The sequence below is a fragment of the Apaloderma vittatum genome, unplaced genomic scaffold (assembly GCF_000703405.1).
Source record: "Apaloderma vittatum isolate BGI_N311 unplaced genomic scaffold, ASM70340v1 scaffold40248, whole genome shotgun sequence".
In the NCBI taxonomy this organism is placed as follows: Eukaryota; Metazoa; Chordata; class Aves; order Trogoniformes; family Trogonidae; genus Apaloderma; species Apaloderma vittatum.
Genome location: NW_009730818.1, coordinates 2,143 through 25,112, shown reverse-complemented (window position 1 = coordinate 25,112; position 22,970 = coordinate 2,143). Strand labels below are relative to the sequence as shown.

The following is a 22,970-nucleotide window of genomic DNA, read 5'->3' as shown; positions in this document are numbered from 1 at the left end:
TGTGAGGGACCAGGCAGGGTGGTGGAAAACGGGTCTGGGAGAGCCGGACGGGTGGCGGGGAGCTGCGTTAAGCTGCTCTGATGTGGGCACTGAAGCAGCAAAAGAGGCAGGAAGACAGCACGCTTGGGCTACTCTGTTTTAGTCAGTGAAGCTAATGGTTTGTAGGCTCTGGCATGCTGGTGAAAAAATAAAAATCCCAACGATGACTGTCCTGCAAACCCCAGTTTTCCTGTGGGAAAGCTCATTGGAGAGTGTGAGCTGCTCAGCTGTCCTCTGGTTCGAGTTGCGGGCTGGCTGATGCTTCAGTGCCTGCATCAATCCAATGTACAGCAACTACTATTTACCACAAGTTCCCTGTTCCTAATTGTTAATTATCATGCTGTTCAATTGCTGCTTGTATAATGCCCCCGGTCATGGTACTGGAGTTTCCTGGCTTTGGGATGGACCCCACAGCAGCTCCTAAGTCACATCAGCCTGTTTACCTCAGTTCACCAGGAGTATGGGCGATAAAGGTGTATATGTATTTCCAGTAAGCACTGGGGGAAGGCAGAGGGTAAAGGAGGGAGCATCAATGTTACAAACGTATGTTGAGATGGTTAAGCTGAGCCCAAGCCTAGGATGAAGGAGGAGCATCAATGTTGAAATCTATGGAGAGGTGAGCCAGAGCCTCTCTTGGGCTTTATTAGGGAGTCTTCAAGAAGTGTGAAAATAGCTGCTTTGCCTCCAACCTTTCTCCTGCTCATCTCAGAGCAGTGATTCCAGCACTATGGTGGGGCTGGTATGGCCAGGCTGAGGGTTTGGGCCGAGTTTGTGTGGCTTTGGGTGCGGGAGAAGTTGTCTCTTTGGATCAGAAGGGACCTTCATCCCTGATACTACAGGACCAACCTTAGGAACTGGAAGAGATTGTTTTCCCTTGCAACTGGTGAGATCTTGCAGCAGGGTCTTGCTGGGAGAGGCTAGGCAGAGCAGGGCTGGGGGTGGTGGGATGTATGGGGAGGGAAAGGTAGGGTTAGGGAGTTCTCTGGTCCCTTTACAGTTTGCTCAGGGCTTTTCACTTATTAAAAAAATTAATAAAAATGAGGAGACGCTATATCAGCTCAGGCAACCTCAGCTGTTGTTACTAGTTAATATCACTTAGTCCTTGTGAGCTTGCAAAACTCATAAACTTCCTGCTGCGTTCCCTGTTCAAAGGGCAGCTGGGGAAAAACAACACTGCAGCAGCGGCACAGCCTTTGCCCCGCTGGGAACAGAGCTTTCCCTGCAGCTTTGCCCTGGCCCATCTACACAGGGGTCAGCAGCTTTTCTCAGCAACTTCACTGTGAACTTTGTGGCACAGCCACGCTGAGCTTTGCACTGTATCCATTTCATATGACTGTGCCACATTAGGGCTCCTGCAAACAGAATGGGAGGGGTCAGACCTCTTTAAAATGCCTTTTCCTTGCTTGTTGAGTAAGTGTTGAGCTGCCTCGTTGGACACAGGGGTTATTCTTGGGTAGCAGGAATCCCTGGGATGGCCTTGCACGGTGCCCAGGACCAGCAGAGACTGCCAGTTCTTTGCCACCCTGCAGTGCGGATGGAAACAGTCCCTAAGTGCATGGAATTTAAACAGATCTCAAACATTCAGACCAAGCTTCACTCTTCCCATGAGTGGGAAGACATTTCATTTCCTGTGGTGCTTACCCATGCAGATTTTCTGGTGGCTAGTAAAGTGGTTGTGCTCAAGATCAATGTGTTTCCCATGGTAAGTATGTCTTATGGGGGCTGGCAGTTCTCCTGGCCTCACCTGCTGGCTTACATGGAGCTCTTTGGAGCTTCATAACTGCCTGGCAGAGAGCAAACGAATTTGTCAGACATGAGCAACTGAAAGCTGTTTTGCTGTGGCATCCATGAGGATGGAGAACTGTGAAGCCTCTGGCCCTGGGAGTTCCCGGCTGCAGCATTTGCCCGTGGAAATGTGCTGCCTGGTGTCACAAGAGGCATTTTCCTCTTTGTTATCCCTCCTCTCAAGGGTGGCTGTGACGCACCTTGTGTGCTGCAGCTGGGGACCTGCAGGAACAGAGACACTAGGATAAGGGCAGAGGACTTTTCTTTAAAGAATGTCTGAGGAAACTCAGCATAATTTTCTTCACCCAGCTTTCTTTTTTCTTTTTCTTATTTTTTTTTCTAAGAGAGAGTCAAAGGAATAACTATTTCATTTTTTTCCTTCCTGATGAGTGACTGTAATTTCAGAAGTGTTTAAGTCACTGTCTAATGGGGTACATAAGAGCACTTGTGCCAATGTGTTTTACTCGGCTTGTATGGACAAATTTGGTGAAGAGTTGTACCCGGCCTCTCTCAGAAGCACAGGGTGTATCCCTCCTGATGTTTATGCTACAAAAGAGCACGACCAAGCTTTTCTGGAGAAGTTGTGCAATTTCCCATTCATGCTTAGAAGCCCTCTTGGTAGCTCTCTGTAATGAAAATTAAACAGACACATCACTGCATTTCATTTAATGCTCATTTCCTCTCTTGTCACACATGTGAGCAGTCCTGCCAGATGAGATTTAAGAGAGGTAGTAGAGGGGAGAACTTAAATTGCTGCTAAATACTCCAGATCCTGTCCTCTGAAGCTGCTTTACAAAGCAAGGATGCCTGCAGAAAAGGAGTTTGTGATTAGACAAATTACATCAAAACAACGAGAGTCACATATTAGGGGAGATCTGAAGGGTTTTTCTTCAAGCTAGAAAATTCAAATCAGCGTTAAAAAACAAAGGAGACAACGTGTCATCCAAGACTCGTTAAAGTTATTAACTAACCTCTTGCTGCTGTGTCTGGGACTTCAGTTGCAGCATGTGAAATAACAAGGCAGGTCCCCATGTCTACCTAAGACAAACAAGAGCTGGTTTTGCAGACCCTATTGCTACTGCAGACTGCGCCTAAGTTTGGCATCAGATATTATTTTAGGCTGGAAATACTCATGCAAAAGGATCAGAAATCAGAATATTGGGACAGACTATTCTTTTAAAATCTACTCTTTAAAAAAAAAAAATGTAGATTTTTTTTAAAAAGAGGCTGGTTTCTATGTGCTGTGTCCTAAACTGCCCTACATAGCATCTCTTTGTCTAGGTCTTGTCATTGATTTTCATGTGTGCTTCTCTTTGTAATATTTATAATTAAAGTGATAGAATCTGGCTCTGAGCAGTCACAGGAAATTTAAAAGCAGCAAAACAAAGTAAATTAAAAAAAGAAAAATCTTTTTGAACCTTTCTGCTTTCCATTCTCGGTATTTGTTAGCATGCTTGTTGCCAAGGCCTGCCTGAGAGCTGATTTGGTCCTGGGCAGGCAAAACAGCTGATGCGATCTTCTGAACAACTCAGGGTAGTGCTGTCCATGGTGAGGACCTGGTGTGAGCATGTGGAGCATGGACAGGGAGGGTATGGGATGAGGAAGAAGAAGAGAAAGAGTGGACAGAGCTGAGTGTGGATGGAAGAGTCCAACCAGACCTCCAAGAGTTGCTCTGATGGCTTGTAGGTCTCTGCCCTCAGTGTCCCTTTCTCTGCCGGAGCTCAGCGGTGAGAACAAAGGTGGGAGCAAGGTTTTAATATCCAGCTGAGCTGTCTCAGCCAGGCTGTACATGAAGATGCCCAACTGAGGATCACCCCACACGCCAGCTGGAGAACATCATGCCTTGGGGTGCACAAGGTGGCCGTAAGGGATGGCCATGTCTCCTCCAGCCATTGCTGTGTGGCCTTGCTGAAGCTTGCGTTTGCTACTTCATGGTCTTACCTTGGCCACCTGGTGTTTTACTGTTGTGGTTGAACTAAAGTCAACACTGGCTTTGGAAAAGCCTGATGGACAGGTCTAGTTTGATTAAACTCTCCTTTGCCTCTTCCAGCCCCAAACCACCACCTCCTCAGGGCATGAAGTCCAACCCCTCCAAGCGGCATCGAGACCGCCTTAACCAGGAGCTGAACAAGCTGACTGGCTTGCTGCCCTTCCCTGAAGATGTGCGCACCGGCCTTGATAAACTCTCCATCCTACGGCTGGCTGTTGGATACCTGAAGGTGAAGAGCTACTTGAGGGGTGAGTGTCCATATCATGACAGGTGAAAAAGCCCCTGGGGTCAATCTCCACTGTGCAGCTTACATCCCACTCCAAGCCATGTTTGCTTTTCAGCAGTCATTGGTGTATCTGAGATAGTTACTGCTGGTGAAAACACTTGTGCTGGGGCTCCAGAGTTCTTCTGCAGACCTTGGATTTGATGAACAGGGGTCCCGTGTACACATTAAACATCCCATGATGTGGTGCTGCCTTTGAGCAAGAAAAATACTTTGAAGAGGAGGCCAGCTGAGCTATCCTAGGTGCACAGACCTGCTGGCTGCCCTCTCGCCCCAGCCGTAGTACATGGAAGTTTTTTGCTGATGTGCTCGTATTCCATGCCCTGCTGAGCAGCCTCTCCCAGGCTGAGGAATTGAGGATGAGAGTGAGCCTTGCTGAGTGTCTCTTCCTCCATTGTCTGTTTTTTGGGGGAGCAAACCCAGAATTCACTACCTGGCCATCTATGAGATGCAGGGCAGGCAGCTGGGAAGGCAGGCAGCCTGAGGCAGTGATGGCAAGATGTGATGTTTCAGGGATGCAACTGGTCTTTATTTCCAAGGCAGTGCTGGCATAGTATTAACCTGCATTGCTTTCTCCACTGACATTTGGAAAACAAGCGTCGATCAGCCCCCTCCTTACTGATGGGGCTGCACCCTGTGGTACCCAGCACATGTCTGGACTAAGAGGGAGTATGAGGGTGCAGAGCCTCGCGGGGAGTAAGTCACCTCATGGCTGTGAGTCACCATGCTCCTGTGCCTGACAGCAGGACAGGAACCACAGGCTGCAGTGCAAATAAAGCCTGAAAAGCTGCCAGGGATTGCTTTCAAAACCTGCTTCCAAAAGCAATTGTTTAAATGCCACAGAGCGATGCTTGAGGCCTGGGGTGACTCCTGCAGCTGGGGGAAGCATGGACTGCTATATGGGCATGTGGAGGGGGGTCAGGATGAATGTATGGGGACATGTTTCATCTCTGGTGCCTTGGGCTCAAAGGGACAGGTGATGGACCCTGGTGAAAGCAGAGCATGTGGAGGGTAGGAAGCCATCAGCATCTGTCTATACTTAAAGGCTCCTTATCGTGTCCTCTCCCCTTCAGACTGAATAAACTTGTCTTCCTTAGCTTTTGCCCCATGCCAGGTTTGTAACCTGTCCCTCAGGTGCTCTCTCAGGACCCTTTCCAGCTGGGGATGCTGGTGCGCAGGAGGAGGCCCCTATGCCAAGCTCTTCAGCTGGGACCCATGCCCCTGAGCAGGAGCAGTTCCCACTGGATGTGCTCACCATGTGCTTCCCAGCCTGAGAGCCGCTTTGGAAAAGCAGTCATCATTGCATGGATTCATGTTCAGTGTCAGCCTTGTCTCCTCCTTGGACACCCGTTCTCTCAGGCCAATTACTTCCATTTGGCCACTGCGCCTTTGATTTGCACTCCCACGCCGCCTCGCTCTGCCCGTGTCTGCCCTGATGTTCATCTTGTTTGACTTCAGATCATCCCACCGATTCATCAAGGTCAACCTCAGTTCAAGCCCTACCTGATGCAGACCCTTGTGATGTGCAAGTCACGGCAGCCTGCTCGTGGTGTATCACATCAGGTGTTTTGGGGGGAGATGGTGAAAGACCTTGTGCTGTACGTTCTGGATCAGTTTTGCTGTCGTCTGCTTTCTGCTTCATGCGGGCTTCTCTCCTGCAGCAGGAGAGCATGGCATTGCCTCGTGAGCAGCTCTGGCCTCTGCTGCCTCAGCTTTTCTCCATCAGCAGCCCAAACCCATTGCCTTGTCTCCAAGCAGCATTAACTGGCGCCATATTGATAAGGAGTTCCTCTTTTCAGGCATTTCTATTAAGTCTGGGCACTTGCCCTTTCTCCCAGGCAAAGGGTTAACAGAGTGTATGTGGAGCCAAAGTATGTGGTTATAACCAGTCTAGCAGGGAGGCAGGTACTGGTGGGTGACCCTGGACGTATGCCGGCTAGGGCTGTGCTGTGAGCAAGCAGTGACTGGTGAAGGAGGACCTGTTTTAGAAATGTTTTTTAAGACCTCCTCTGAACAGGACAGAAATGGCATCAGCTCCTGTAGATGGACTGAAAGCTCAGCAAGGATGGTTAGTGTTTTCTGACAAGCTCTACAGCTTTTATTTTTGGTGTTGACTACTCTTCAGGGGAAAAATTTACCAATTTTTGGTGTTTCCACCAGTCTGCATCTCGGACCGAGCATGGCTTTCACTTTGAGGGAATGAGCCCAGCTCTTATCTTGCATGTTCGATTTCAAGCTCAGCTTGCACAGATTTTTGTGTAAATGTTTACACATACAGTGACTTTTGTAAGATTGCTTTATCTGAGGGACAAAGCAAATGGAATTCCTGATAAGTTCATGTTAAAAGCTCAGTGACCTAGAGGTGAGTTTTGCAGCACCATGCAGCTGAATCTGTTGTCCCTCAGGAAGCCGTGCCCAGGGCTGACTGTGTTGTGGCCTCTGAATCTATCTTTCTGCAAGTTTGGATTTGTATCCGGTGTCCAAGCTCTCAGAAACTAAATTGCAAGGGGGCTCAGAGTGATGTTCTGAGGCTCCTTATTTTCTTGTACTGCATTCCTTCTGTTCTCCAGCTGTAGGACTGTGTTGTCTGCAACTTGCTTGGCTGCTTACATAAGGAGTGATGTAAGGAAGAGGTTTCCAACTTTCTCCATCTTTTCTGGAATTTCTGGTGTGTGGGTACTGTGTGCCTCTGGCCTGGGAACAGACCTATGTAATGGGGTTTAGGAAGTCAGGGTCTGGGGCAGTGTCCTGGGTGGGACAGAGTGGAGGGGTTCATAGTGGGTTTGGATGCTGCCATCAGTGCCTGTTTACATGGTGGATACTAGGGAAAGGGACTTGTCTCATGTCATCTGGATGGGATCAGACCCAGGTGGGTCCCATGTTGGAGTCTGTCTGTCTGGCCACCCGGCTTAGTGGGTGGGCACTGAGCAGGGTGTGTGTTTGCCAGGATACCTCTGCCTGATGGCGTTTGCCCATTCCTGTCAACAGACTCAAAGCAGAAAATAAATCGATGGCCAAACTCTCTGGAGAATTGGCTCCCAAAGCTCAGGCTTTCTTGTACTTGCCTGATGTGTTTCTCTCTTAAAAATTTAAAAATTGGCATCCAAAAAAACCCCACAACACCCGACTCAAAATCCAACAACCAACCTACCCTGAAGTTCATGGAACAGGCTGCCCAGAGAGGTGGTTGAGTTGCCATCCCTGGAGGTGTTCAAGAGATGGCGAGATGTTGTGCTGAGGGACATGGTTTAGTGGTGTTGGTCAGGCTGGGACAAAGGTTGGTCTTGATGATCTTGAAGGTGTCTTCCAACCAAAACTATTGTTTCTATGATCCTATGATGTGAAACTCCAGTGTCCCCTCCTGGATATACCCGTGTTACTCCTCTGTAATGGTGCCTTTAGCTCTTCAGTCACCTTCCTCAGGGCGGGAGGGAGAGCTGGCTGATGGGCACGGCAAGGGGGATGGTCAAGGTGAGGGCTGGCCACGAGAGCTGTGAGTCAGCAGCAGGTGCACAGGAGCTTTTGCATCCTCCCCTCTCCCATCTGGGGAGGATCATGGTTGTCATGATTTATGCTTGGGGTCTGCAGCTGGATAAATAGGCAGCAGGATCACAGCTGGAAACTCACAAGGATTTATTTTTTGGAAGTTGAAACAAAGTGCTTTTGGGATTTGGACTTGTTTCTGGAGCTTGAGGCTGTTTGGAAACCAGGAGATGATATTGCAGGGTAATGACTCACTGGATCTGCTTTAGTTTTAAGTGTTTTCTGTCTGTGCTTTAATGAGAAACCAGAAAAACTTGTAGTTTGCTGGAAACAACAAGGGTTAGGTATTGTGAGGAAAGCTCTCGAAGCTCCAGATCTCCACAGACTCATTTGGGGCATACACACATCTGCTGTAACTTGTCTGTCCGCTGATGCAAGAGCTGCAGATGTTGCACAGCTCCCTTCTGCCTGGTATCACAGTCTTCCCTGTGCAAATTAATAAAAACAAACTAAACCAAAAATTAATGGAAATTTGACATGCAAGTTTGGAGTTGAGTGTTCAGGGAAATCATCTGGATTGGCCATGATTGTCAGCTCCTGAACTGCTCCTTCTCCTGGGGTTGGGTGGGGCTGGACTTTGAGATAGATTGGTAAAAGCTCAGCATATTTTAGCCAAGCTCTGCCACGGTACAAAAGTTGGCAGGATTGGTCTTCTCGCTCTCCTAGGAGTAGCATGGTGGTTGCACAGACCAGCGCTGGTGGAGCTAAAGACAGCACGGTCTTGGGCTTGGCATATGGCAAACGTGCGTCGCAGGCCATGGTGGCCCTCAGGTGATGTGTGCCAAGTGCCAGTAGGTGGTGGCTGTGTCCCCTGGGCTTGAGTCTTCCCCATAGTCAGGAGAAGGAACAGACCCAGACGTCCCAATTTCCATCTTTCTTTGCTTTGCAGCATGCACTTGTCACCAGCTTGTGGCTGGTGCACACCGAGGGGAGCAGCTTGCCCTGTGCAGTTGGCTGTACCTCACATGGGGACCTGCAGTACTCAAGCAGTCTCATGTTTGCTCTTCTCTTGAAGCAGATGAAGAGCCTCCTTGCTCCCAGGGCAGAGCTTGCTTTTGAGCATCAGGGAAAGTTTCAGTCTTGCCCAGGGTTACATGGGTAAAGCATGACAAGTTCAGGGCTTGGTCTCTTCTGGTCTTTGCTCCTCACATCTAGCCTTTGAGTGCTGGTAGATAGCAATGACAACTCTGGTGCTATCGAAACCTGCCTTAAAGGCACTGAAAGGTTTTGTCACTTGTGTCAAGAATGGCTGAATCTCACCACCAGATCTGTGCTGATCTTCCGTCTACAAACCACTCTGCAGTGGTTGCTGCTTGGACCTGTGTCTAATGATCTCCCAGATATATCTGGATTGACTTTGCTGATTCCTTTCTTCTTGAGAGTAAGTAAGTGCCCAAGGAGAAAAGCAGCCACGTATGTTTGCAGTTCTGCTGGCTGCCGTGATGCCCTGGGCTTAGTATATTGTGACGGGAGCTCCACTTGCTGCAAATAGTGAGATCTCATGAAAGCTTGGGTGTATTTGTTTAGGGCAGAGGGGCTTGGAAAAACTCTAGCTAGCTTGGAAAATCTCTGGCTAGCTGGAGATCTGTGCTGGAGTTCGTTTACTAGGGTTCATGTAAAAAACGAAGATGATGATAGCCTCTTATCTCCGCAGCAAGACCTAGACCTGCAGGCAAGCATTTGAGCACCAGCAGATATTCGTGCAGAGGTGGATCCCACAAGGACGTGCTGGGTGACTCGTCCTGCCACCAGGGGAGCTGGAGTCCTGGTGGGTCTCTATTCTCTTGCCTGTGGAGGAGGGCAGGGTGAGTCCTCCCATATCTGTGCTTCCCACCAGCAGCCTCAGACATTTGCCATCCCTGCGCTCCATTATGTGCAGTTAGGAAAGTCAGATCCAAGAACCCATCTGTGCAAGGGGCTGCTCATGGTGCTGGGAAACGTGGTCCAGCTGAACCTGCTCAAACAGAGGGTTGGCCTGGGAGACCTTGCCACGTCCCTTCCCACCTCTGTCGTGCAACTCCGCAATGCTCTGCTGTGGGGCAGCTGGCAGCAGGTTTCACTGGGTAATCGCACTGCAGACAGCATTAAGTTAGCTTTTTTATTCATCTCCTTGTTTGCTGTCACCATGGGCCGGAGCAGCAGGGGTCTGGACCTGAAGTTAACTCATGTAGTGAAAAGAGTCAAACTTAAAATCTCTCCCTGGGCAAGATCCTACAGGACTGTGCAGGAGCATTTGCAGCAGCAGCAGGTTGGAGAGGTTGGTGCGGGCTTTGAGGCTGTCAGCGCTCCCCTGGGCATTTCTGTTCTCCCTGGAAAAGTGCTGAGTGACGACTTCTAATAGGTTTATAATCCGTGGGTTTGGCATTTGCCTTTTTTACTTGGATGGCGTGAGCCTGCTCTGCTTGGCATGACGCCTTTATTAAACAGCTGAGGCAAAGGTTGGTGCTAATCTGACAGAGTCTGGGATTAGGTCCAAGGGGAAAATGGTTGTGCATGGCTTGGTGTTGCTGGAAGGAGATGCCAGGCATCTCTGCACTTTTTGCCTCATGCAGTGGCCTCAGCATCTCCTCGGCCTCTTCCCATGGATAGTGGGGAGTGGACTGGGTGTGAAGACCAGCTACTCTACACCACCAGTGCTTAGAAGCACCAGTTACAGTCCATGCCCTGCAGTTAACACCTTGAAATCCCAGTGTAGTGATGCTGAGTGGCAAAGCAGCTGGCAGATACCATCTCATTGGGTTTTCTACCCTCTCTTTGTGCTCTAAGCCTTCTTCCCAAGCCAGAACATCATAGTGTGTCCCATGGGAGAGAGATTCTGCAGAACTTTGGAGCTCAGCTGTGCAGAAATGAACTGCTCTGAGAGAAGGGGAAGTGAACATCTCTGATGGGAGGGTAAAAGCCTTTTGCTGAGATAGAAAAAATAAATAATTTTGCTGGAAAACACAAAATGAGCAAATAGATGTTTCATGTTGGATTCTGTAAGCCCACTGCAGTTCTCCCCAGCTCGTTGCAGCTCTCCCTGCAGATGCTGCTGTTGGACACCAGGAGAGAGCTGGAGACCATGTGCTCTCAGGATGTGCATCCTCACAAAATGCTTTCTGCCCTTTTGGAGCTTTGTTTTGGAAGAACTTGATTTCTCTTTGAATTTCCCTGCCAGCTTGCCTCATTGCAATGCTTTAGAGAGAAGTCAGCCTTTCAAAAAAATTCAAACTTTAAAGAAGAATCAATGTTTCATTTTGCAGCTATTCTGCTCCATTATGTACAAATTGAAGCCATACCCATAGTCCAGATGGGCTTTGGATGTTTTTCCTTGCGGATCACTTGACAATGGAGCGAGGGTACTTTTTGCTTGGCGACTGCTTCAACCCTGCCTTTTGAAACTCCTGGGGACATGCCTTTCCTTGAAACTGAGCACAGGGACTGCTTTCCTGGAGTTAAGTTTCATTTTTCCAAACCTATCCCAGAGATTTTGGGTCCCCTGACCCAGCTGATCCACTTCTTGCTGATTTGGGAAGTGTTCTTGCAGAGGGTTGTCCCCTGCAGAAATGAGAGTGTGACCATACATGAGGGGCCATGCAGATTTTGTGACCCAGAGGGGAGCTGTTGAGAAGGGAAAAGCATGTCCTGTGGGATTTGCCCACAAGCCAGGCTTTCCGCCAGCAATTGAAGGCACAAGATGGAAAGGGCAGAACATGTGGCAGGTGCCTGAGCATCTCCAAGTAGTACTTGAGGTTTAGGGAGGCTGAAGTAGTTCTATCTGCAACAGAACTCGAGGTTAATTCTCCCTAATGGGCTCAGAGCATCCTCTCCACTTCTCTTTAATGAGACTGCAACAGTGTGGTTCCTCTCTGTCACCTTATGCAAGACCTTCACCGAATTATCTTTGACCATGTGCCTTGTTGCTGAAAGCCTGCATGGGCGAGTGCTTGTTGTCACTCAGGCTCCAGATGTAAATAGATCTGAGCAATGTTTTAGCATCCATCTGGTTCTTAATGCAAAAAGTGGAACTCTGTCAGGGAAAATGATTTTGCTTATTGATGGTTTGGTGAAAAGCAGAATGACTCATATCAGAAGTTTCAGATTAAAAATTTAACTTTGAACTTGGTGCTACTGGGGAAAAAAAACAACCAGCCAAACCTTTATGAAACCTTTAAAACCTTTCAATGGTGAATTGAGAGAGAGCTTCTGCCATGGAGAAAATAAAATATGTGGTCAGACTTGGGATGATTTGGGGTTTTTACTCATTTCCTACCACTCCCCCAAATTCAGAAGATCTTTTCCCTTTGGATTCAGTCAAGGCCATGCGGGACCATCAGAAACCCCGGGGCTCAGATGGGACAGGCTGTGATGCTCTGCCAGGATGTGGCTGTGCAGGGGGTGTGTGTCTGACCTTTGGGCTCTGCAGGAGCTCACAGTAGTGGCAGGGGTGGGGTGGTTCCTACACAGGGACCCGTCTGAGGTTTTCCTGTGGGTTTTTGGTCAAGTTGACACAAAACCATACCTTTAAAATTCTCCTTTTGTTGGAAGTTGAGTTTGGATTCAGTTCTTCAATGATACTTCCCCAGCAGATGAAGTACCACACTGGGGATGTCCCCAGGAGTCACTGTCTTCATTCCTGTTCCCTGATCAACCAGTTTTCTGTGTGACCCATGATGCTCAAGGTCCTGCAACTAGGGCAGGAGGTTTCGTATTGGCTGCACCCATGGGTGTTGCCTTGAAGGTATCTAGCCAGGAGGCATGAGGCAGCACATGAGTCAACCTGGAGAGATCATGGCAACAAGTCTGGGGAGCTGAGAGCTCCCCAGGTGTCTGGGTGGTAGTGCTATGGTCACCGACCCTCTGATCTGCTTTTGAGCAGCCAAAGGCAAAAGGAAGCCAAAAATAGGGCATCTCAGATAGTTTGGGAAGGTTTGCCGCTGTCTTTCGTCAGCCGTGAAGTAGAGGGAAGCAGACATTGTGGCACTGGGGTGGCATGAAGCCAACTCAACTCTAGCTCTGCTGGGCCCTAGCTGTGTTGGGTGGAGTTTCCTGGCCTGGGCAGCCCAGAAGCACTCGCCTCCCCTCTGTCCTTTGCATCTCTGCTTCAGACCTTGGCAGAAGCGAGGTTTTTTAGAAATGGGACCAAGCAGGGGATATAATCTCTCAGAGGAAGCATTGGGCAGGTTGGGCATGACTCTGTAAAGGGGCTCTGCTTTTCCTCCGAGCTGGATCCATGTGCGTCAGTTAACGTGGTGCAGCCGTGCGTGAGCAGAACTGGGGTGGGAAGGAGGGAGCGAGAGGCTTCTGCCTTGCCTCTTCCTTGCTGATTTCTTGCCCTCTCAGTTGCAGCCCCAGCTATGAATGATGTTAACTGCAAGTTGGATCAGCCCAGAGCTCCAGGAGCAAATGGACAGATGGATCCACAGCTCAACATGGAGCTGTTTCCTGAGGGGGCACTGCTGCTCCAGGTATTGTGCCATAGCTTGGTCATTTGACTCTTGTTATCTGCCAGGCATGATGGCTGGTCCCTGTCTGCTGAGCTGTACAGCAGCTGTGCAACATGCAGTTCCATCTGTGGCACAAAAGGAGACACTGCCTTGCCAGGAGCTGCTTTACTGCCATTTCTTCAGGCACTGAGTACTTGTGACGTTGCCTCACAGGGACAGATCCCTGTCCCCACTATTCCCTCTCAACCCACACCACAATTGCTGCCATTTTGGTTATGCTGCATCAGCTCTGTAGGGGCTGTACTGTAAACTTTAGGGCTCGTGGTGGTGAGTTGTGTCCTTTCAAAGGCGTTAGCTGAGGCCAAAGCTGGCATTTTTTCCTTGGGACAAGCTACAGCTCGTGGGCCCAATGTGCACAAGCTCATCCATCCCAACCAAGCGGTGTGGGAGTACCCTACAGCAGTGCAGGGATTCATCCCTGATTAGTCTCTTAGGTGGGGGGTTCCTTGTGCTCTAGTAAATGTCAAGAGGAGAATTGTGATAGCTGCAGGATAAAACATCCACCAAGAACTGTTTGCCCTTCCTGAGGCATTGCCTGAAGTCCCTAGGATGTGTTCATATTCTGCCTGGGGTGGAAAAAGCCCAGGTTCAGTTTGTAGGTTGGGGACTGGGATAGAATGGGAGTTGGGAGCTTTGCTTTGTAGAAAGGCCAGTGTGTGTCTAAGGAAAACAGCTCTCACTGAGTTTCAGAGACCAAGGAGCTGGTGAATCAGCTGGCCAGAAAACTGTTTGTTTGAGCTGCAATTTATAAACGTAAGCTGGAAGGAAGTGAGATAGAAAGGTCATGAGGAAAGACTAGGTGCTGCATAAACATCTGGGCATGTCAACTTAAAATGTACTGCTCCTTGGGGCTGCAGGGCACGTCATTCTATGGCTATATTCCTGACACCACATATATCTGTACTTTCTGGGCCTTTAGTCCTGTTCTCCCTTCTTCCACGTCTCCAAACACCAGCAGATGGATGCTTGGCTCGCCTTAAAGTCTGACTCTGGTGCCTTCAACCCTGGTCCTGCACAGCCTTACACAAATGCCCATCGTTACAGGCAGACAGTCAGGTGTGATCAGAGCCCTCCCAGCAGCCCCTGTGGGGGATTTTGCTCAGGTGGTAGCTCCTGGGAGCCCAGCCTGACTTTTGGTGATGAAGCTTGGCCCACATGAAGTCTCTCATGTGCACTTCACTCCCAGGAGTGCTCTCAGCTGCCTGCAAGTGTGGTAGTCACAAAGGAACAGCTGGAATAATGGCATAGCCAGGAGGGAGCCTGTGGTTGCGCCAGTCCCACAATGGAGCTGCTCCTGAGCACTCTCTGGAGGTGTGAGCTGGACCATACGATGGCAATTTGTTGAGTCACCAGAGCGTTGGCAGCCTTGAGTGATTTAAGGCATCTCTGTAGAGCTTATGAGGTGTTAATGTGACAGAAATTCCCCAGCTGGGCTGCCGATGTTTGGTGTGTTGTCTTTTACCCCCAAAGAGCATTTTAATCAGATACTGTAATTTGCAAAACACTGACTCAGAGTCCCTCAGGCAGCTGCAACGCACAAAAAAAAGGGACCAGTCCCACTGCAAGCTGGATCTATATGGTATCAAACAACTTGGCTCAAGCCAGCAGCCTCTCAAATAATCCAAGCGACTAAAAAAAGCTATCCCAGGCGAGCCTGAGCATCACTGTAAATGGGCAAATGCATGAGCTGTCTCAGCTGATGGCTTCTGCCTCCTTTTGTGTGGGAGGAGGTTGTGAGCACAGCCAAAGGAGCAGCATGGGTGGCTGGACCCTTCTCTCCAGCTGGTTGTAAGCAAACAGCATGTCCCCATGGGCGTCCCCCTGCGGGGACAGCTTGGCACGGCCGAGTTGGGCAGCGAGAGCAGAGTCCATATTTGTGGCAGAACCTGGCCTAATGCTTATGGGAGCTGCTGAAACTTCTGCCCTCATCTTGATTAAACACAGACTTCCACTTGGGGTTTTCTTTTCCTAATTTCTCTCCTTTCATTCACTAATATATCTATTACAGACATGATCAGGGGACAGGAGTTACTATGTAGTGCAGTACTTTCCTTTTGGAGGAAATCAGCCTGAAATAGTCACTAGATAGCTTCCTTTTGCCACTTTTTCTGGGTATTCACTAGATGTGTGAGCTCCTTTCCTTCCACCCCACCCATGACCTCCTATAGCTGTGGAATAGTTTCCCTAATTTGGTGTAGGCTTAGTCTTTTTCAAGCAAGGTGCTACCAGTTGGGTGTGGATTTAGCTGTAGGCCATATGCAGGTAATTGAAGAATGCAGGGCAAGAAGTGAAATTGGCAGCTGGTATGAGTGCAAAGATGGTTTTTAATAAAAGTTTGGAGATTTTGTGTTTAAACCGTTATTTTCTGTCATTTAGAATATCAACAAGAGGAGAGTAATTTTCGCAATATGGTGGCTTACAGCGGCTGTTCAATGCCAGGACATATTTGAGGGGCAATGGGGTTTGATCCTGACAAGCATTTCAGGGGCCTCTCGAGATGTTTGTCAGGAACAAGAACAAAATCAAATGAGAAGAGGCTGTGGTCCTGTGTAGTGGGAGACAGATGAGAGCAGGAAGTTGTCACCTCCTTGGAGATGTGTCAGATAGTCTGCACGCTTATAAGGACCAGGGTGCCACATCGGGTATTAGAGATGCAATGTCAGGGCCTTCACAAATCTAGGATCTGAGTTTCCAGATTTTTCCACCTCCTTTGCTTTCAAGGTGGGTGTTGTTTTTAACTGTGTTACCATCTTTGTATGATAGCAATAGCCAGATTTGGTCTTACTTTGTGATGAGTTGTTAATGTACCCTTGGGGCTGAGAGCAGGAATCTGAGGGATAACAGTGTCCTCAGGTGCTAGGGATTAAAAGGCAGGTTTTGGAGGGCAGTTGGAGAAAGTGTGGGCAGAAGACATACAGAAATGCAGAAATTAGCTTGTATAACCTCCTAACTGTAAAATTTAGGATGAGGAGCAAGGCCCAAAGTGTCTTTGGAGGTCATCCTTAAAAAGAACATGTGGATAAATAGGTTGGGTCAGTAACTGACTCCAGTTTGGTTGCTATCCCTGAAGGCTTCATTATGCTTGGACTGACGCTAGGGTCCTCCTGGAGTCACCAGGCTCCTGCATGCCTCGAGACAGTCCTTCTTCCCTGCACACCGCCTCTTGCTGCTTCATATTGAAGTTGTAGGCAGCTTTGTTAGAGAAAATCAGAACTCCAGAAAAGTAAAACTATATCCAGCTGGTACAGCTGGAGAGGAGGTAGCTAACCAGGTTCTCCACAAAACCTCCTTAGCTGGTCCCTCCTGGTGCAGGAGCTGCCCTGCGGTGAGAGGACTTTGACAATGGGTCTAGAAAAAGTGATCAGTCTGTGTTGGATCATTGCTCACGCTAACGCTGGGTGGGAGTGAACCAGCCCTGACTAAGCAGGTTTAGAAGATTCGCATGGTCACAAGGTGCTTTCCTTTTTTTCTGGTGTTCCTTGATGATTTTCCTGGTTTGAACTGGACAGAACCACAATGATTTTACTTTTCAGCTCAGTCTCTTCTAAGAGGCTGCACTTTCTGAAGTTAGCAGCGTGGTTTTGCAGACAGTGTCTGCTATCAGAAGTGACAATGCCTGACTTTTATAACTGCTGTCTGGGATTGATATGCAGAAAGGCTCTTGCTTATATTTGTTCCTGTAGTGACCAAGGTCACTGCTGGATCTTGTGTGCCACGCTGGGGGTGCTGGGAAGTGAAAGGGTCACAAGGAAGCAAAAGGTGGCACCTCTGCAGTAACAGACAGAACAGGAGTATTCCATTACATATACATCATACTCAGAATAGACTGAGGGATCATGGGAGTTAATCTCTCTTCTTCAGTGGCTGACACCTGGGAAGGACTCTGTCTGATCTTCTGCCTTTGATCCCGATCCTGAGTTTCTGAATCCAGCTCCTGTATCCAACTCCCCTGAGTCTGGGGCTTCCCAGGTGCCGCCTGCTCTGCAGCATCGATGGGGATTGCTGTCAGGTGGGAGGGAGTCGGGTTCGATATCGGGTTTGTATAATATGTGTATAGCTCGTTATTTTTATTACTAGTTTATTAAAGCTGTTTAATTTTCTTTTTCCAATCCGTAAGTCACTCTGCCTCATTCCCTTTCTGTTCCTGTTTGAGGAGGGAGACGGGTTAGGGAGCATCTGTCAGCGTTCAGTGGCCAGCCCAGCCCTAACCCTCAACAATGATGAAGGCCCTTTCCTGTCCCTGAATGCTGAAGAAACATCTGGAGAACTTCATCTTTCAGTAGCTGGATTGAAGGTGGGGAGACTAAGTCTGGGCTCAACTTCTTCTTTCAGGCACTCAATGGATTTGTCATTGCTGTAAGTGGAGATGGCTACATCTTCTACATCTCCCCTACTGTGCAGGACTACCTGGGCTTTCGTCAGGTGGGTATCATTTTTGCCTGACTGTAAACAGATGGATGCAGCCCACGTCTGGAAGGAAGATGGTTTGCACTGAGATAGAGATTCCCCTGGGTTTGGAGTAAAAAAAGAAAAGCATACAAAAAAACTTTTTTAAAACAGGAAATACACCTGCATAAGTCCTAAGAAAAAAAAAATAGTTTGGTCAGGTCAGAATGTTTAGATCAACCTTGAAATTATTTTTTATGTTGATCTTGTGGAAGAAACAAAACTGCTTGTTTGCAGAGGTCTAGGGGTGGCAACGCAAGAGAGATCTTGAGTGCTGTTGCAGACAGGCAGATTCCTTTGTGACAACCCACAACCTTTCTGGTTCTGTGTCTGAACTTGGTCCGGAGAAGATACTGGAAGTTAAGACATGCCAGGCAAATGCCACTGCTGCACGTTGACCCCACAGATGGAGAGCAAATCTTCCCAAAGAGCAGGGATGCACACAGCAGGGAAAGGACGTGAGATTTCAGCATTTCCCATAACTGCAGTTAAGGATCAGGAGCCAGCTTCAGCGTTAGACATTCTTGGAAGGGCTGGGTGATGCCAGGAGAGCCCCAGCCTTGCTGTTGTGGGAAGCAGGCTGGAAAACTCTGCTTAGCTATGGCCAGAGGATGCTGGGGAAACAGGCAGTGTGACAGTCCTCAGCAGACAGGGTTATTTGATGTCGTCTTTTCTGTTGCTTCTAGAAACCTCCAAGCTATTCCCATGATTTCCCCAGGCAGACCCCCTCTCTGTTCCCTTTTCCTTCCTTCCTGAGCTACCCTCTCAAAAAAATCAGCCTGTTCCTGGAACTTGCTTTCCACGCGGCACACAACGCTGGTTGTATTTGCCTGCTTCTTTACACCCAATCGCTGCACTTCTGATACCTGTGAAGGAAAGCCTTGTGCCGTGTCCTCTTCCAGACACCTCTGCCAGGCTGGGCAGGAGTTGAGGCTCTTCTCCTGTTGTATCATTCCAGTCGGATCTCATCTACCAGAGCGTGTATGAGCTGATCCATGCGGACGACAGAGCTGCCTTCCGCTGCCAGCTGCACAGGGTGCCGGCGTCCGCTGCTGAGGGTGAGTGCTGGGCTGATCCCTGTGAACCAGCCAGACACCTCTGCGTGACCACCCCGTGCTGCAAAATCCTTGTGGTGGCATTGATAGGCAGGTAGTTTCACATGGCAGGGTCTTACCTGTCTTGTGAAGGTCGTGGGTTTATTTGGGCGGCAAAGTCTTCCCCAGAGCAGGTCTGCAAGGCCATGACTCCAGGTGCACAGCTTGGAAAGCTTATCATAGAATCACAGAGTTGTTTGGGTTGGAAGAGACCTGAAAGATTGTCTAGTTCCAACTCCCCTGCCATGGGCAGGGACACCTCCTGCTGGAGCAGGTTGCTCCAAGCCCCATCTAACCTGGCCTTGAATGCTTCAGGGAGGGAGCATCCACCACTTTTCTGGGCAACCTGTCCCAGTGTCTCACTGCCCTTTAGCTTCATTTTCCCTTTGGTTTCCCAGCCTTACCCACCGACCAGTCACTGCTGGCTGGATGCAGCGTCACGTCCAGCCCACAGCACCTCTGTCCCAAGAAGCCCTCCTTTGTGGAGAGGAGCTTCACCTGCCGCTTCCGCTGCTTGCTGGATAACTCCTCGGGATTTCTGGTAATGCAGCCCCGTGTGGGGACACCCCTCTGCCCCTGGTGTGTTCCCTAGGGGCCACTCGTGTCCCGTGGGGGTTGGAGCACAGCCAGTTCCCGTCACCCTGTTTTCTTCACGCCCACATTTTCTAATATATCACCCTGTTTGCTTCATGCCCACGTTTTCTAATCCCTTGTAAGGCCTTGAAGTTCCGCGGGCGCTTGAAATTCCTTCTTGGTCAACAGCAGAAGGCATCGAATGAGTCCCCACTTGCTCTCTTTGCCATTGCAACTCTCCTTCAGCCACTCTCCATCCTGGAGCTTCGGACCAAGATGCCGATCTTCCAGACAAAGCACAAGCTGGACTTCACTCCTGTGGCCTGTGATTCTCGGTAGGGCATCTCTCACCTTCTCTGTGGTAAAATCCCCGGTGCTGGACAGAAAACTAGAGCCTGTGGGATTAGGACACATCTGACCAGCTCCCATGGCAAGGTGTCTGATGCTTTTGCCATCTGCTGTAGCTCCCCAGTAATGCGAGGAGCAGATTAACTGGGTGCCAGCACTTTTTAGCTGCTGTGGTTTTGCCCAGCAAACCCAGTATGGAGTGGGTTTATGGAAAGGGAAAGCAGCTCAGCCCAGGGTGGAGAGTTGCTCCACCCACAGTGGGAGGCTTTGGCTAGTTGTCTGGGTGTTGGGCCAAGAGATCACATCCAGCTGTTGGGGTGCAGCTGGAGGATCTATCCCTGGTGGCATTGGGTTTCTGCACTGTTTGCAGGGGGAAGGTTGTCCTGGGGTACACAGACATGGAGCTGTGCCAGATGGGGTCCGGGTACCAGTTTGTGCACGTGGCCGACATGATGCACTGCGCAGAGAACCACATGAAGAGTGAGTGCTGGGCGGGGAGCAATGGCTCTGGCTGGTAGGGGGCCATCAGGGTGTGTTTGTAGGGACCCTCATGGCTCCCTGGCACTGAGGCAGCTCTGGCCATGTCAGTACCGTTGCTTCTTGATGGGCCATCTGTCCTGGGTCTGGAGCAGCTCTGATAAACGCTCTGTCCTCCTGCGTGATACCTGCTGGGGGGGTGGTAGCAGGGGAGCACCACACGTGGCATCATGTACTGGCTGCATCCTGCGTCTTCTGCCCTCAGGTGTGAGGTGATGCTCAAGCTCGTGGCATCTTGCATGTGCCATTTGTCTGCCTTCGTGGAGTAACCATGTCCCTGCTGCCTCTCTTGTCTTCCTGCCCCAGTGATGAAGATGGGGGAGAGTGGGCTGACGGTTTTCCGCCTGCTGACCAAGAAGGGTAACTGGGTGTGGTTGCAGGCCAACGCCTGGCTGGTGTACAAAGGGGGCAAGCCTGACTGCATCATTTCCCGGCAGCGAGCCCTGTCGTGAGTATCACTGGGTCTCTGGGTGCCTTCACCTGCTCTCGGTGTGGGTGGCTGTGGGGCTGCTTGAGGCACACAGAGGCAATGAGGCTGGAGGGAGAGGGTGGTTGGGTTGCACGTTCAGCTCCTTGCAGCTCCTGCCCTCCTGTAGCAGGGAGGCACCAGCAAAACAGCTCCAAGTCGGTAGTTGTGGACCTACTTGCTCCTGCCTGGGGTGAGACAAGGACACACAGCCCTTCCCTGAGCCATGCAGACCTCCTTGTGGGCAGCATTGTAGCCAGCGCACTCCAGCACCCTCTTCTTTAGAAAAGCCAGGGCAGGGCAGTGAGCTCCTGTCTTGCTCTTGGAAGGGTGGCTTTGCCTGGCCCAGGGGAATTGCTCATGCTGCTTCCATCTCTTTTTCCCTCCACCCTGAAGGAATGAAGAAGGGGAGGAACATCTGCGGAAAAGAAACCTGCAACTGCCTTTTAGCTTTGTCACCGGTGAAGCAATCTTGTATGGGAATGACTTTCCTGAGTCCATGGATTCCTTCCAGACTAAGGAGGAATTGCAAACACAAGCAAACTCCCGCTCAAAGCAGCGCTCAATAGACCCCAACTCTCTTCTTGGGGCCATAATGAAGCAGGATGCATCCATATACTTTTCCCACACTGATGATGTGCCTCAGTTCTCCCTGCCAGATCTCGGCACCGAGCCCGATGGACTGAGAGAGAATGAGAAAGTCAGTGATGCTAAGGACAGTGACTCCCTGCTAGTTGTTATCGAAACCCTCTTCGAGAAGAGTGAGGTGGATGGAAGCATCTCCCAGACTCTCCAGAGTCTCAGCAGGGACAACACAGAGCTGCAGCGGTGGGAGGAGGCTGTGCTCAGTTTGGGTGCAGAGGAGGAGCGGCCAGCTCGGGAGGCTGGTGAGAGGCTGGGCACTGAGGTGACATCTGACGTGGAGCAGATGCTCCTCAGGGAGGCTGCTGGAAAGAGCATGGACTTCCTGCACTGCAGTGCATCACCCTGCAACAAGGAAAACAGTGCTGCAGCTCATTTCCAGCACTGCTGGGCAACTCATTCACCCTTTCAAGCCCTACCACAGTCTCAGACACCTGGTGCACAAGGCCAAGGTGCTGTGGTCTCTCTCCTCTCTGTTACTCCTGAGGTGAACTCTGCTCAACCAGAACAGCAGGTCCCATTTAACCCACATGGGCTGGTGGTGGAGCCTGTTCTGGATGTCCAAGTCTCCAGCAGCAAGTCCTCTGTAGCACTTCAGACGACAAACCCAGGACAAGCCACGCAAGCAGGAGTTACCACCTCTGCTCCTGTAGATAACACTATTCCTGATGATCAGAGTCAGCCCAGGTGCAAGCTGGTGGGCGCAAGCTGCCCACCTCCATTGTGCTCAGATGCACCAGTGACTCAGTGGCACAATGTCCTGGTACAGGCAAACTCAGCCAATGCTTTGGGTCGGAGTGCTTCTGCTGGAGATTTCCCATCAGAGACTTGGATGACCATAGCTCCAAAACAGCTGGAAGCAGCCGCAGTGCACTGGGAGTCACAAACTCCACTGGCTGGCAGCCCCAAAAACCTTCCAGATGCTGGGCTCTGGTTGCTGCCCTCACAATCTGCTCCTTGTCCTGCACGGGGCTTGCATGAGTCCTTGTTCTGTGAGGCTGGGGGCCTCTGTGATGAGGAAACTGCTTTCCCTGCACAAGCAGCAGCACCCCTAGGAGTCAGCCAGCTGCCAGGGGATGGTGTCTTCTCCAGACAACCCCTGATACCCCACCTAGAGTCCAGCTTTTCCTGGGAAGGGGACCAGGCAGTGCTCCAAGAGGACACATGGTTCACGCAGCACCAGCCGTGGCTGCTGCAGGCTGAGGCAGCTCCTTGGAGATGGTGTGGGACAGGTCCAGTGCAACACGGTGGACTCCTGCTGGAGCCCAGCATGGGGCCCAGCACCCACCAGACAGACCATGTTGTCCTGCCTGCGTGCCAGTATGGACACAGCCTTTTTGGACACGAGAGCAGCTTTCTTAGGGATGCCTCTAAAATACCCCTTCCCCAGCAGCTGGGTGCTTCACCTTGCCCCAGCCAGAGCCAACATGGAGCATCTCATTCCTCACCAGACTCAGTTTTGAGGTGCTCACTAACTCTCCCTGCAAAGGTGGGTGCAGGAGCACCACCTTCCTCCGAGCAGGGTGCTGGCTTCCCATCGGTGTCCATTGTGGGCAGGCAGCCGCCCTGTGCCTGCAGGGTCCAGCTCAAGGTGAGGTGTGAGGGCTGCAGGACCTGAGAGGTGCCACAGCTCACACAGGTGGAGGTGATGCTGGGGGGATGCAGGCACAGCATCATTTGTGGCAGCCTGTTTTGAAGCCTCGCTGTGAACTAGGAGCCACGTTTCCAAAAGTCACCA

General features: G+C 50.2%; 1 protein-coding gene across 1 annotated transcript; it reads left to right on the top strand.

Moving 5' to 3' along the window:
* Positions 1-3,881: 3,881 nt before the first annotated feature.
* Positions 3,882-22,721, top strand: LOC104269186 (circadian locomoter output cycles protein kaput-like; the record flags this gene model as incomplete). Its single annotated transcript, XM_009874926.1, is given in 10 exon segments — positions 3,882-4,062; positions 12,969-13,087; positions 17,459-17,548; positions 18,531-18,630; positions 19,065-19,207; positions 19,384-19,574; positions 19,958-20,067; positions 20,431-20,572; positions 20,987-22,602; positions 22,605-22,721. Coding segments are annotated over 10 exon segments (2,791 nt in total), but the record flags the coding sequence as incomplete, so codon positions are not given.
* Between the last annotated feature and the right edge of the window lie 249 nt (positions 22,722-22,970).